This window comes from Oryx dammah, unplaced genomic scaffold (genome assembly GCF_014754425.2).
Source record: "Oryx dammah isolate SB20612 unplaced genomic scaffold, SCBI_Odam_1.1 HiC_scaffold_15, whole genome shotgun sequence".
In the NCBI taxonomy this organism is placed as follows: domain Eukaryota; kingdom Metazoa; phylum Chordata; class Mammalia; order Artiodactyla; family Bovidae; genus Oryx; species Oryx dammah.
Window position 1 is genome coordinate 42152398 of NW_024070199.1, and position 14068 is coordinate 42166465.

The 14068-nt window shown below is 60.6% G+C and overlaps 2 protein-coding genes across 4 annotated transcripts in view; one reads left to right on the top strand and one right to left on the bottom strand.

Moving 5' to 3' along the window:
• SCYL1 (SCY1 like pseudokinase 1) lies at positions 1-11111 on the top strand. Of its 2 annotated transcripts, none has more exons than XM_040256186.1 (18): positions 1-176; positions 525-665; positions 875-997; positions 1081-1307; positions 1746-1836; positions 1920-2075; positions 5033-5191; positions 6050-6157; positions 7213-7326; positions 7738-7893; positions 8405-8593; positions 8714-8789; positions 9081-9245; positions 9386-9528; positions 10192-10263; positions 10361-10573; positions 10665-10719; positions 10847-11111. In XM_040256186.1, the coding sequence occupies exons 1-18, from the start codon at positions 66-68 to the stop codon at positions 10969-10971; spliced, it is 2424 nt and encodes an 807-aa protein (XP_040112120.1). In that variant the 5' UTR covers positions 1-65; the 3' UTR covers positions 10972-11111. The 2 variants fall into 2 exon arrangements, with proteins under 2 accessions (XP_040112120.1, XP_040112121.1); XM_040256187.1 differs by having other exon boundaries at positions 10195-10263; positions 10847-11106.
• Positions 10021-14068, bottom strand: part of LTBP3 (latent transforming growth factor beta binding protein 3) — a 20896-nt gene continuing 16848 nt past the window's right edge. For both annotated transcript variants that reach the window (XM_040256153.1, XM_040256154.1), the window contains 9 exons: positions 13646-13813; positions 13387-13470; positions 12957-13085; positions 12717-12854; positions 12482-12622; positions 12175-12336; positions 11995-12075; positions 11780-11911; positions 10021-11635 (listed from right to left, as the gene is read on the bottom strand). In XM_040256153.1, the coding sequence (XP_040112087.1) occupies positions 11484-11635; positions 11780-11911; positions 11995-12075; positions 12175-12336; positions 12482-12622; positions 12717-12854; positions 12957-13085; positions 13387-13470; positions 13646-13813 (1187 nt within the window). In that variant the 3' untranslated portion in view covers positions 10021-11483. The remainder of the gene's footprint in view (positions 11636-11779; positions 11912-11994; positions 12076-12174; positions 12337-12481; positions 12623-12716; positions 12855-12956; positions 13086-13386; positions 13471-13645; positions 13814-14068) is intronic.

Below are 14068 nucleotides of genomic sequence, written 5' to 3' on the forward strand. Positions count from 1 at the left end.
CCCCGGCTCGGGCTGCCGGAGGACCTGGAGCTGAGGCACCCGAGGCCGCCGCGGCGGCGGGGACGATGTGGTTCTTTGCCCGGGACCCGGTCCGGGATTTCCCGTTTGAGCTCAGCCCGGAACCCCCCGAGGGCAGCCCGCCGGGACCCTGGGTCCTGCACCGCGGCCGCAAGAAGGTGAGAGCGGCCCAGCTCTGCAGGCCGCGGCCGACCTCGGTCTCGCCTAGCCAGCGCCGCCGGCTCCTCCGCGTCGCGCCCGCCTGACGTGGCTGCGGAGCCTCTAGGACTACGGGCCGAGGGAGGGGGACGGGCAGTGTCGACGTGGCGGGCGGAAGGACCGAGGGGCCCACAGGCGGACCCAACCAGGGTTACGTGGGCCGGGTTCAATCTCCAAGGGCTGACTTGGGGAGAGACCCGGCCGGCGGCCCTTCTCTTCCGGCACTGAATCAACTCCGGGGACTATCTCGGAGGTGGAGTGGTCAGCAACCTGAGGCCACAACCTGAGGCCCCTCTGCCCTTCCCCAGGCCACAGGGAGCCCGGTGTCCATCTTCGTGTATGACGTGAAGCCCGGTGCCGAAGAGCAGACCCAGGTGGCCAAAGCTGCCTTCAAGCGCCTCAAAACTCTCCGGCACCCCAATATCCTTGCCTACATCGATGGGCTGGAGGTACCTACCAGCTTCTCAGGCTACCCCACCTCTGTCCCTCACTTTCTCCCAGTCCTGTCTTCTGTCTTCCTGTGGATTTCCAGCCCATCTGCGCCAGCGCCCCACCCCCTCAGATTTGACTTCCCCTTCTCTGCCCCATCCCCATCATGTCTCTCATCGCTTCTTCCTCACCCCCATCCCTCCCTGATACCCCGTGTTCCCTTCTTCAGACAGACAAATGCCTCCACATAGTGACAGAGGCTGTGACCCCGCTGGGAGTATACCTCAAGGTGCGAGCGGAGGCCGGTGGCCTGAAGGAGCTGGAGCTCTCCTGGGGGCTACACCAGATTGTGGTGAGGTGGGGGGGCAGTGGGGATGAGAGCAGGGGTAGCGGGGGCTGCAGCTGCTGGGCTGTGATGGATCCTTCTGCCCCTAGAAAGCCCTCAGCTTCCTGGTCAACGACTGCAGCCTCATCCACAACAATGTCTGCATGGCCGCTGTGTTCGTGGACCGCGCTGGCGAGTGGAAGCTTGGGGGCCTGGACTACATGTATTCAGCCCAGGGCAATGGTGGGGGACCTCCCCGCAAGGGGATCCCTGAGCTTGAGCAGTATGATCCCCCGGAGTTGGCTGATGGTAGTGGCAGAGCGGTTAGAGAGAAATGGTGGGTGACTAGGGGGAGTATGCCCCATCCTGCCCTATTCTGGAAGCCTCCTGTAGTCTCAGGACCCCTAGACTAGCTGGCATTCCCTCCATCCCCCTGCGGCTTGGCTGGGGAGGGAACCAGGGTCCTCAGGGTGGAGCCCACTCCTTGCTCCCAGGATCCTGAGGGAGGAAGGGCAGGATAAGCACAGGCTTTGGGGTTAGGTGGTTCTGAATTTGAATGTTATGTCACCTGGGATGGATGTCCTTGTTTCTCTGAGCCTCAGTTTCCTGATCTGTCAACTGGGGTAATGAAACCTGCTTCTTGAGGCTGATGGGATGATCAGCTAAGGAACACAGCCCAGGGTCTGCCATGCAGTGAATGCGTGGTGCGCAGGGTAGGTTGGAGGCCTATGCTGGCAGGTGGCAGAGTCTTAAGCAGCTCTGGTCACTGTCTCAGGTCAGCTGACATGTGGCGTTTGGGCTGCCTCATCTGGGAAGTCTTCAATGGGCCCCTACCTCGAGCGGCAGCCCTGCGAAACCCTGGGAAGGTGAGTGTCCAACCCCACCTGCACCCCAGCCCCTCTCCCCCAGCCAACCAGCCACTGCCCTGACCCTGACACTTCTCCTGCAGATCCCCAAATCACTGGTGCCCCATTATTGCGAACTGGTCGGAGCCAACCCCAAGGTGCGTCCCAACCCAGCCCGCTTCCTACAGAACTGCCGGGCGCCTGGTGGCTTCATGAACAACCGCTTCGTGGAGACCAACCTCTTCCTGGAAGAGATTCAGGTGAGCCCTTTGCTCCACCCTGGGCTCTGGCCCTATTCCTCACCTCTGTGCCCCTCCCCACTTTACAGGCTCCCTGATAATTAGACCCTTGGAGACAAGCACAGATGATGGAGCTAGGCTCTTTGGGTTCACACCCTGTCTCCAGCTATTGCTCATGTAAAATATTTATCTATTTATTTGTATCTTGCAGGATCTTCCATCTTCATTGTGGCATATCAGATCTTTAGTTGTGGCATGTGGGATCTAGTTCCCTGACCAGGGATCAAATTGTGGCCCCCTGCATTGGGAGCTCAGAGTCTTAGCCACTGGACCCTCAGGAAAGTCCCTCTAGTTATTGTTTATGTGCGACTTTCCTCGGCTGAAGTTCAGTCCTATTAATAGTACCTGCTTCAGAGGAGCAGGGTGAGGAGTCAGTGAGTCTGAAGTGCACAGTACAGTGTCTGGCACATAGTGGGTGCTTCGTGAGTGCGCCTGGCACTCTGTTAACTGCACACATACATTCCAGCCCTGCCCCTGATGTTGGCTGTGGGGTGGGGGGGGAAGAGTCAGACCCAGACCCCGGCCCTCAAGGCTCTAGCATGGGGTGAATGATCCAGGTGTCCACCCTTGGGGACTCTCACTGGGGAAAAGGCACAGAAAACATGTAAATGAGGAAACGTGCTTCCTGGATGCAGATAAGTGCCGGGAAGGAAAAGAGTGAGGGTGGTGCCTGGGCAAGGGTTCTCTCAAGGGTGACGTTTGAGCTGTGACCTGAAAGGTGTGAGGGTGGGAGTCACGGGGATGGTAACTGGGGAAGAAAGTTGCAGGCAGAGAGAACCTCTTTGCGAGGAGGGAGCCCGCAGCTTTACCTCACTGAACCTCAGTTTCCTTATCTGTGGTGAGGATAATGGCGGTGTCTGCTGACCCACGGGGTTGTTGTAGGGGATGCAGAAGGGAGGCTCTGCCCCCTGCCCCGGCCTTGTGTGGGGCATAGAGAGGTGATGAGAGTCTGGAATGGGAGGAGTGACAGGGCTTCCATGGCCCTCCTTGGTCTGTGGAGTCTTGACTTAGATGGGGCTGGGGGGCCGTCAGAGGATGGGAACCTGTGCCGAAGGAGAAGGTGCTGGAGAAGTTGAGCCTTGCCGCCCCCGGGGCAGTGTAGGGCAGCAGGAGCTCCGTTACATGGCGTTCTCACACGGCTGGCTTCGTCGGGCTGCCCTTCTCCTTAATGCGCGCCCCGTAGGAAACTGTTTCTGGAGGGTCCCAAGGAGAATGTGGGAGGGCTGTGCCCAGAGGCCCCCTTCCCGTCAGAGAGCAGAGTGGTGGAGGAGCCCTGCTGTGACTGTCAGGGGGCAACCTTGGATGTGGCTTGGCCTCTCTCTGGGACTGTGCTCCCCTAAACCCTGTGTCAGAGCACCAAGCCTGCCTGCCACGCCAGACTGAGCTGCTGCAGCCCAATCAGGTCTTCCCCAACCAGGGTTAGAGGTCACTTCTGGGTCAGGCAGCGGCTGTGGCCATGAGGGTACAGCCAAGACCACAGGAACTTTGGAAGCGTACCGGACGGAGCTGTAACGCACACCCGGCCTCTCTTGCCTGGTGACCTTGAGCCTCAAGCCTCCTCCTTTGTAAATGGGGGAATGACAGCACTTCTTCACAGGGCGCAACGCAGCAGAAGTGCCACACCGCTGGGCCACGCCCTTCCTTTTTATTTATTTATTTGTTTATTTGGCTGTGTCCAGTCTTAGTTTCGATATACAGGATCTTCATTACATCATGCAGGATCTCTTGTTGAGGAGCACGGACTCCCTAGTTGTGCGTGAGCTCAGTTGCTCCACAGCATATGGGATCTTAGTTCCCCAACCAGGAATCAAACCCCCATCCCCTGTATTATAAGGTGGATTCTTAACCAGCAGACCACCAGAGAAGTCCCCACACCCTTCCTTGACTGCTGCTTAGCTATGTGACTTTGGACAAGCGCCTTGCCCTTTCTGTGCCTCAGCTTCCTTGGATTATTTCATCTGTGTAATGGTTTTAGAATACAATCTTGCCTGGCCATGTGGTCTATGCTCAGGAAATGTGAGTTGTGGATAGGACAGCCTCGGGGAGATTAGAAGGATGGAGGGAGACCATTGAGCTGACGGTGTGGCCTGTCTCGGCTCAGTGAAAGGACCAGATCTGGGGGTAAATGCACCTCATCCCTCCCTTCTGACATCTTTCCACGGTCTCTACCGCAGAGCTGCCGGTGAGCCCAACCCAACAGGGCCTGGTGGCAGAGTAAGCCCTTATTCCCTGTTTTCTTGCACCATGTTTAATGGTACTCATGGGTTGGTGGTATCTTCTGTGGTCCTGAGGAGCTAAGGCAATACTGATAAAGGGCTTGATCCCCCAGTGGGATCCTCCTGAGCTGCTTTCATAGCAGCAGGTAGGTGGCAGTGCCACTGACTAACTGGGCGCCTCCAGTGTGCCAGGCACCGTGCTAGCAGCATGTGTGTGCATCTTCTGGTTGAATCTTCAGAACGGTTGTGAGGCAGTACAGTTATCACCCCATTTCACAGGTGGGGGAACTTGCCCAAGGTCACGTTGTTGTTTAGTTGCTCAGTCTTATACTCGCTAGTGAAAGCGAAACTGTTAGTCACCCAGTCATGTCCGATGGACTGTGTGGCCCGCTAGGCTCCTCCATCCATGGATTTTCCAGGCAGGAATACTGGAACAGGTTGCCATTTCTTTCTCCAGGGGACCTTCCCAACCCAGGGATTGAACCCACGTCTCCTGCATTGGCAGGAGGATTCTTTACCACTTAAAGGCACCTAAAGTCACATGGCTGATAAAGGGGAGAGTTGGCCTGTGAACCCAGGCAGGCTGGCTCCGCATGCTTGTTTTCCTTCAGGTAGGAGGTGACCCGGTGTCCTGGCCCTTGGCTGAAGAGACCATGACCAGGCTGATGTCTTGTTCCCTGCTTCCTGCCCACTCTCCCCCAGATCAAAGAGCCAGCTGAGAAGCAAAAGTTCTTCCAAGAGCTGAGCAAAAGCCTGGACTCATTCCCTGAGGATTTCTGCCGGCACAAGGTGCTGCCCCAGCTGCTGACTGCCTTCGAGTTTGGCAATGCGGGGGCTGTGGTCCTCACGCCCCTATTCAAGGTGAGTGGGGCCTGGAGCCTCAGGACTTGTGGGGCCCGGAGACTGGCTGGGTGGTCTGAAGGGCAGAAGAGAGGGCCACCCTTGCCAGCGTCCTGGGAGGGGAGCCTGGTCAGGGGGACCCAAGCCCACTTGAGCTCTGACATCTGGCGGTTCAGCAGGCTGTGGCCATGTGGCCAGCTGTCAGGGAGACATGGGGACCTCCTGTCCTTGGTGAAGGGAAAATCTGTGCCTCCAAAATTCTTGTTCCAAAGACCCCTTGCCACAGAGCCTACAGCCCTTCCTCCGTTTCCTCAGGACAGCCTCCCTGGTCTGACCCGGGCACTCTGGTGCCCAGGGGTCAGCTGCTCACCACCTCGCTTTCCTTCCTCCCTCCTGACCGCTCAGCACTCAGCCTTCTTGGCTTCTTGGGACTGGATCCTCTCTCCTTCCTCAGATCCCAGCCTGCCAGTACCTGGGCATCTGCCATTCCCTGCTCAGGGGGAGAACCCTTTCCCCAAAGGAACTTGGCATAGGGGGCGGTGGGGAAGACAGCAAGTACATCCTGTGTAGCTGGGAACCCCCAGAAGTTACAGGCGGAATCCTGTGTGCACATGGGATCTAATACCTGATTACAGGAAAAGGCCCAGAGCTTCTGCAAGCCTCCTAAGAGAGGCCTGACTCAGAAAGGGCAAGGGTAGGGCTAACTTGACATGGAGTCTGGGCAGAGGGGCTGCTGAGGAAATGCCTGCCTTATCCCACCACCATCACCCTGTTCCTACCCCGAGAAATCAGCAGGGAGCCTGAGGAAGTTCACTGAGCCCAGGGACATCATCCTACTCGTGTGGAGGTGGCTGAGCCCCTCTTCCTGCTCCTTCTCAGGTGGGTAAGTTCCTCAATGCCGAGGAGTATCAGCAGAAGATCATCCCTGTCGTGGTCAAAATGTTCTCCTCAACTGACCGGGCCATGCGCATTCGCCTCCTGCAGCAGGTAGGGGCCGTGGGGAGAGCCTGCCCGCTTCTACTCCACCCAGACCTCACCCTTGCTGCAGGGGAGGCCCCTGCCTCACCTCCAGCCCCAGGCAGCTAACTCGAGCCCTTGCTTTGGCTGCATGGGGCCCCCAGAAACCCCTCCTCGAAACATACACACAGGTGAGGGACCGGTGAGGCTGTGCTCTCAGGAAATCAAGATAATCACCGGGCTCGTTGGAGGCTTAGGGAATGCCCCCACCCAGGCTGCATGGCTCAAACGCTTCTCCCTGTGCTGCCCAGTCTCCTGGGTTGAGCCTGTTGTTCTGTTGTTCAATCGCTAAGTCATATCCAACTCTGCAACCCCGTGGACTGTGGGATGCCAGACTTCCCTGTCTTTCACTATCTCGCAGAGTTTGCTCAAACTCATGTCCATTGAGTCAGTGATGCCATCCAACCACCTCATCCTCTGCCACCCACTTTTCCTCCTGCCCTCAATCTTTCCCAGCATCAGGGTCTTTTCCAAAGAGTCGGTGCTTCACATTACGTGGTCAAAGTATTGGAGCTTCAGGATCAGTCCTTCCAATGAATATTCAGGGTTGATTTCCTCTTGAGGGGGGATGGCGTCTCTCTTGCCAACCCCCAGGCAGTTGGGAGCATCAGACAGGGTTGATGGGATCGGGGATGGGGGCCACTGCGCTAGGTATCCAGGTATCAGTCCTTCTCCAACTCCAGACACTCTAGCCTCCTCCCAGCACTCCTCTAGGCAGGGGTTATACCCTTTTTATAGAAAAGGTCGGGAAGCTCCGAGAGGAGGTGTGACCATTCTGCCTGCTGAGCAGGACCAGAGGCCTGGCTCTCTGGCACCCAGTCCCTGGCTCTTCTCAGCCCCCTCCCTCGACCCCAGCACTCTCTCCATTCCATGTGGGCCTGAGACCAGAAGCATGGTGCGGGGCTCAGGAGACTCCCTGGCCAGCCAGTGCCTGCTGGGTAGAGAAACCATGCCAGGGGTGGCCCCTGGCTCTGGGGAGCGGTAGGGGGCCTCACCGTGTTCTCATGCCCTGACCCGGGCCGCAGATGGAGCAGTTCATCCAGTACCTCGACGAGCCCACGGTCAACACCCAGATCTTCCCCCACGTGGTGCACGGTTTCCTGGACACCAACCCCGCCATCAGGGAGCAGACAGTCAAGGTGGGTGTGGCCAGGCCCAGAGGGGCCACCCCTGGTTTTCTAAGGCTCACAGCGGGCTCATCAGAGGACACAGAGGCCTTGGTTTTGGTCTGTGGGTCAAGCAGGGTATGGGAAGGGCAGGCAGGCACTGTTCTGCATGTGGGTCCTGGCCGTGGGTATAGCACCGCAGGTGGTGAGGGGAAGAGGGTGGCTATAGCCAATAGTCCTAAGTGCAACAGACATTCACTGAGACAGGAGTGCGGACAGGAGTTCCCCTTCCAGAGCCTTCTGGTTAAGGCCCAGGAGCAGGTTGGAGGGCTCTGGCAGGTCTCCTCAGCACCTGGGGTCACTGGTGCCTTCCCAGGAGGCCCCTCCCATGTGTGGCACCCTGCCCGCTCCGGCCCACACTTTCCGCTGTCTCCCGCCCTGCAGTCGATGCTGCTTCTGGCCCCAAAGCTGAACGAGACCAACCTCAACGTGGAGCTGATGAAGCACTTCGCACGGCTGCAGGCCAAGGACGAGCAGGGTCCCATCCGCTGCAACACCACCGTGTGCCTGGGCAAGATTGGCTCCTACCTCAGTGCCACTGTGAGTGCCCCGCACACGTGGCAGGAGTTCTGTCAGCGTCACAGCCACATCCCCCAGGGCCAGGTCCCCTTGTGTGGGGGCTGTCACCCCCTACACACACACACAGACCCAGGCCCTGGGTGCTCCAGTCCCCATGTCTGAAGGACAGAGTAAGTTGTGCCAGGTCACACACCCAGTAGGTGGTGGCTGCTGGAACCGAACCTGGGTCTGCCTGCCCCCTCAGGGTCTGTGAATGCAGACACTGCAGCCCCCGGGCGCTTAGCAGGAATGATTGAATGGCTCAGCAGGGCAGGCAGGCAGGGAGGCGTGACCTGGCCCCAGGGCAGCTTCTGCTTTGGCCCCCTGCACTCTGAGCCATGGGCCGGTGATCTGGAAGGACAAGACAAGATCCAGAGTTGTCGTTAGTGATTAACTCACACTTGTTAGACTCTGGAGGCCCTGTTGGCCTCTGTTGTGGCAGTTCTGGACCCCAGGACAGACCCTATACTCAGGAGCCCTCTTCCTGCCCCAGACCAGACACAGGGTCCTCACCTCCGCCTTTAGCCGGGCCACAAAGGACCCGTTTGCACCGTCCCGGGTCGCGGGCGTTTTGGGTTTCGCCGCTACCCACAACCTCTACTCAATGAACGACTGCGCCCACAAGATCCTGCCTGTGCTCTGCGGCCTCACCGTGGATCCTGAGAAATCTGTGCGAGACCAGGTGAGGCGTTGCTGGGGCTGGGCCCTGGGGCTGGGGGTCCGGGGGTACCTGGGCCCCAGCTGGCCTGGCAGGCTCACAGGAACCTTGGAGCCTCCAGCTCTGCCCCTTGCTGCCCCACAGGCCTTCAAGGCCATTCGAAGCTTCCTGTCCAAACTGGAGTCCGTGTCAGAGGACCCCACACAGCTGGCCGAAGTGGGTGAGTGGCCCACGCTCATGTTCCCTGTTCCTCTTGCCACTTTCTTGACTGTGGCCTGTTGTGGCCCCCGTCTGCCTTGCTGGAGTGTCTGAAGAGCCCCAGGGGACAGACAGTCGAGCACTCTCCCTGCCTCCCATTTCACAGTTGGCAGGGCGCAGGCCTGGGGAGGAGGGCGCAGGCCTGGGGAGGAGGGCGCTCACTCTAGGTCGCTCTGCTTCAGTTAGTGCCTTCCTATCGCCCTCCCCACGGAGGCCTGAGGTGTCTGTACCTGTCACTCCTGCCCCTGCCCAGAGAAGGATGTCCATGCAGCCTCCAGCCCCGGGATGGGAGGAGCCGCAGCCAGCTGGGCAGGCTGGGCCGTGACGGGGGTCTCCTCGCTCACCTCTAAGCTGATCCGGGCACATCCCACGGCTGCCCCGGCCGAGACCAACGTCCCCCAGAGACCTGCGCCTGAGGGTGAGAGTCCTGGATTGAGAGGGCTCGGAGTTCCCCCCAGGATGGTGGTGGGGACACCCCCACCCCCAGCAACCTCTGCCCTGTGCTGAGACCTTCCTGGGGCTCAGTGGGCGGGAACCCAGCGAGCCTCTGCTCCCCAGGACTTCCTGCCCCAGCCCCCACCCCTGTGCCTGCCGCGCCTACAACCTCAGGCCCCTGGGAGACCCAGGAGGAGGGCAAGGACACGGAAGAGGACAGCAGTGCCGCTGACAGATGGGATGACGAGGACTGGGGCAGCCTGGAGGTGAGGGGCCGAGGACTCCCTCGGGGACCGAGCTGCAGGGCCACAGACTGCCATTCGGGGAGCTCTCGTGGGCTTGGCCGGAGTCAGATCTGTCCTCATCTGCAAGTATCCTAAGTAGGAGTCACGGAGCAGCCATTGTGGGTCAGAGCCGACAGCTGAGCCCCATCTCAGCTCCAGAAATGAGAGGCCAAGCTGATGGTGGTTGGGTCTGCCCACTCCTCTTCCTCGCTCCCCTCCATGGCCCATCCCTCTTATGGCCTTTCTGGGGCCCACCCTGCCCTGTGAGCAGCAGGGAGAGGTTACGCCCAGGCGTACAACCAACCTGTCCTCCCTGAAGGTGGGCTCAGGATGGGCTGAGGCCAGAGTGGGGCTGTCCTAAAGGGAATGGGGGGCAGAGCTCCGGCTGCCAGCAGTCTCTGCCCCTGAGGCCGCAGGCAGAGGTGTGGAACTCAGGATCTCATTCCCCACCTCACAGAGGAGTGACAACAGGCCTGGTTCAGCGTGTCCAGTTTATTAATAGGACACAGGGCCGAGGAGAAAATGAGATGGGAGACAAAAGAAGAAAGGGTGGAGCCCATAGCTGGGCAGAGACTGGGGGGCTTCTGTGGCCTTTCGGGTGGAGCAAGAGGGCTCTATGGTCGTGCTTTCCTCCCCGCCCTGCAGCAGGAGGCCGAATCTGTGTTGGCTCAGCAGGATGACTGGAGTACTAGGAACCAAGCCAGCCGGGCTGGGCAGGTGAGCTGGGCAGGACAGAGCGTGTGTATGGGGGAGCAGGGTGCCCCCTGCTCCTCCCTCCCCTTCTCTAGCACTGTCTCTGCCTCCTCTTCTGCAGGCCAGCAACCCTGGCCACAGATCCCAGGAGTCAGACTGGAGCAGTTGGGAAGCCGAGGGCTCGTGGGAGCAAGACTGGCAGGAGCCAAGCCCTCCGGAGCCACCCCCTGAGGGCACACGGCTGGCCAGCGAGTATAACTGGGGTGGACCGGAGCCTAGTGACAAAGGCGACCCTTTTGCTGCCCTGTCAGTGCATCGGGAGGCTGGGGCGCAGGTACTGGTGCCTGTCCAGTGGGAGGGTGCAGACCTGGGGTGGACCTCAGCTGAGAGTAGGTCTCCACTCCAGCCCACACCTCCCTTTTCAGTCGAGGCGAGACTCCTGGGGTGATGACAACTGGGAAGGCCTGGAGACCGAGAGCAGTAAGTGTTTCTCCCCAGCCAGCTGGCTGATGGCCCGGGCCTACCCCTCCACTGCGGTGGGCATGGGAAGGGAAGCTGAGACCCAGGTTGTCCTGACACCTTACGGCCCTCTCCTTCTTGTTTCCAGGACAGGCGAAGGCGGAGCTAGCCCGGAAAAAGCGCGAGGAGCGAAGGCGGGAGATGGAGGCAAAACGCGCTGAGAAAAAGGCAGCCAAGGGCCCCATGAAGCTGGGAACCCGGAAGCTGGACTGAACTGTGGGTGTGGGTCCTTCCCAGCCTCGGAGGCCCCACATTTGTATTTATTGTACAAACCATGCGAGCCCGGTCAGCCTGGCCAGGCACATCTCACATGTACATAATCAGAGCCACAATAAATTCTATTTCACACCTGTTGTGCTGGGCTCAGTCCAGCGACTCCAAGGAGTCTGGAGTCTGGCGCTGCCCTTTGGAGTCTGTGCCCATCACGGACATGAACATCAATTTACTTCGAAAACCAAGAGTAAAGAGAAACGATCTGATTTATCAGTTTCTGGGAAATGCCCTCTGGAAGGCAGGCCGGCAGCGCCAGACAGACCCATCTGCCTGTGAACCAGGCGGAACCGGCAGGGTCGCCCTTGGAAGATGGGGCGCAGGGAAGGGGTCTACGGGCCCGAAGGGTCCCTGGGTCCGAGCCCCGAGTCGGGGCACCAGCGAGAGGCCGAGTTCGCCCCAAGTGCTGGGCGGAAACCACTCGGTGATTGCGAAGGTCCAGGCCGACGGTGGTGTCAGCGGCGGCGCTGGGGCACGCAGGCTCCATGCGTGCGGCTGCGCGCGAAGCCAGCTTTGCAGACGCAGCGGTAGGAACCGCTCGTGTTCACGCAGCGCTCGGTCTTGCATAGTAACCCGCGCTGGTTCAGCTCTCGGCACTCATCGATGTCTGAAAGCGGGGGTGACAGTGGGGACTTCACGAGGGCGCCAAAGCTGTGCGACCCCTTGGCTTCTGGTCCCAGCCGGGCTTCTGCAGGGCCTGACCCCGCCCCGCCCCCCTGCCCTCTGGCCCCGCCCCCTCGGCGAGGCTCACCGACACAGCGGGCGCGGGACGCGTCCAGCTGGAAGCCGCCGGGACACTCGCACACTGCGCCGCCGGGCCGCGGCACACAGCGGCCGCTCACGCAGCGACACTCGTCCGAATCCTCCTCCGAGCTGTCCTCTTCTGCGCGGGCCGAGAGAATGAGACGTCAACACTGCCTCCGGCGATGGCCGCGGACCCAACTCTGTCCCTTTAGCTACACTCACCTCTGGCGGGCTTCCCCAGAAGCAGGGGGCTCGTGTCCCAGAAAGAATTACTCTCACTCTGCGACGTCGGGCACTGGGACCCTGAGAGGGGCAGGGGGCGGTCAGCAGGCAATGGCTTTGATTCACCTCGGATCCCGCCCCCAAATTCCCTCCGGGCCAACCCCTCTCTGGCATGCTCACCAGCGCCGCGCGGTGGGCACGGACGGCACTGGGCTCCCCAACCTCGACCCTGGCGACAGCAGCAGTCATCGAAGGTGAGGGCGGGCCCGGCCAGAGGCCCCGCACACATGCCGTCGTCTCCGCGCTGGCCCCAGCACACGTCCCGCCGCTCCGGGGCACGCTCTGCGGAGGGGGACCCAGCGTCACGGAGGAGCCCAAAGCAGGGGCCGCCCTCCCCCGCTCCAATCCACCCTCGTGGGAACGGCGGCCCCGGGCCTCCACGCAGCACACAGAGTTCTGGAGAGCCCAAGATGACCCTCGCCCTCACCGGCCGGGCTCTCGGGGCGCTGGCAGTCGCGGCCTGAGGGTCCGGGTACCCAGGGCGGGCGGCACTCGCAGCGGTAGGAGCCGGGCAGGTTGACGCAGCGGCCAGGGCGGCAGGCTGTGGGGTCCTGGCACTCGTCCACGTCTGCGGGCAGCAAGTGGATGAGTGGGGGTGGAAGTCACAGTTTGGCTCGGCTAGCCTCCCTCCCGTTTCCCCAGAGGGCCGACGCGGGCCTCACCCATCTCTTCTGGGCTCAGACATTGGCGCTGCACCGGGCTGTACTCGGCCGGGGGAGTGCAGGCACAGCGGTAACCACCGCGCGTGTTCTCACACACTCCGTTGCGGCAATTAGACTCGTCCAAACACTCGTCCACGTCTAAGGGGAGGAAAAGCGCGAGTGGTAGGAACCGGCCTGGAGTTGGTGGTTTTGCGTGTCTCCTGGCTGCTTTCCCACAGCCACGGGGGCAGCTGCACTCACCCACGCATTCCAGCAGGTTCGAGTCGTAGTAGAAGCCATGCTGGCAATAGCACTCGTAGCCGGGCTGCGTGTTCACGCACTTGCCCTCTTTGCATATCTCCGCCCCAAACAATATGCATTCATCGATGTCTGCAGAGCGACAGGCCGTGGGCGCCCGCACCCTCTACCTGCCGGGCCTCTGAGGCCCCGTAGCAGAGGACGTGGGCGTGGCGCTTACCGTGGAAAGGTGGAAAAGTCTGCTATGGCCTTTTCCCAACGCCTACTTAAGGTTATGGGGCGGGGCTTAGCAGAGGGGCGGGGCAGTCGGTGAGAGTGGGCGGGCCTTACTCCGGTACCCGCAATTGACAAGCAAGCACTGGAGGGATCGGGCAGTCCAAACCGGAGGGCGGAGCGGGGCGAGCCAGGTGGGCGGAGCCATGTTGGGGCTTACCACGGTGGGCTGGGATGCCGTAGTTGACAATGTTGTTGTCCTGGGTATAGCCCTTCCCGTCTGGGCAGAGGCTGTGGAACTCAGCTACGGGGAGACAGGGGGAAGGAAAGGAGCAGGATTGAGCACGTGTGTGCTGGCCGTAGGGCCGGAGCTCTCGCCTCATTTCCCACCAACTCAGGAAGGGGCCCTCTTCCCCAATCCGGTCCCAAATGAAGAAACTGAGGTTCTGGAAAGGGAAAAGGCCTGCCCGGCTCCTGACCTGAGCTGTAGACTGGGCAGGGATAGATCTCGCAATGGTCTCCCCAGCCAGCCCCCAGCGAGCAGCAGCACTCCTGCTGGGTGACATTGGTGGCCAGAACACTGTCACAGAACACGGTGTCATCGAAGTTAAGGTAGCACTCCTTCTTGTGGTGGGGCTGCTCCACCTCTGAGGGGAGGGGACAGCAGCTCAGGGTCCAGCACCGTGTCTTTGCCCGTCCACACTGCCCACCAACCTCTTCCCTCTGTGCCCCCACATCGCCTGGCTTCCCGAAGCTAACACCTGAAAGCCAAGCTCCATCCTCAGTGTGGCATTCAGGGGCCGCCTGACAGGTCTGGTCCCGCCGGGCTCTCCCAGGCAAAAGAAATTTCTTCTTGTTCCTCATATTCCAGAGGGTGGGACCAGGTACAACTCTGAGTCCCA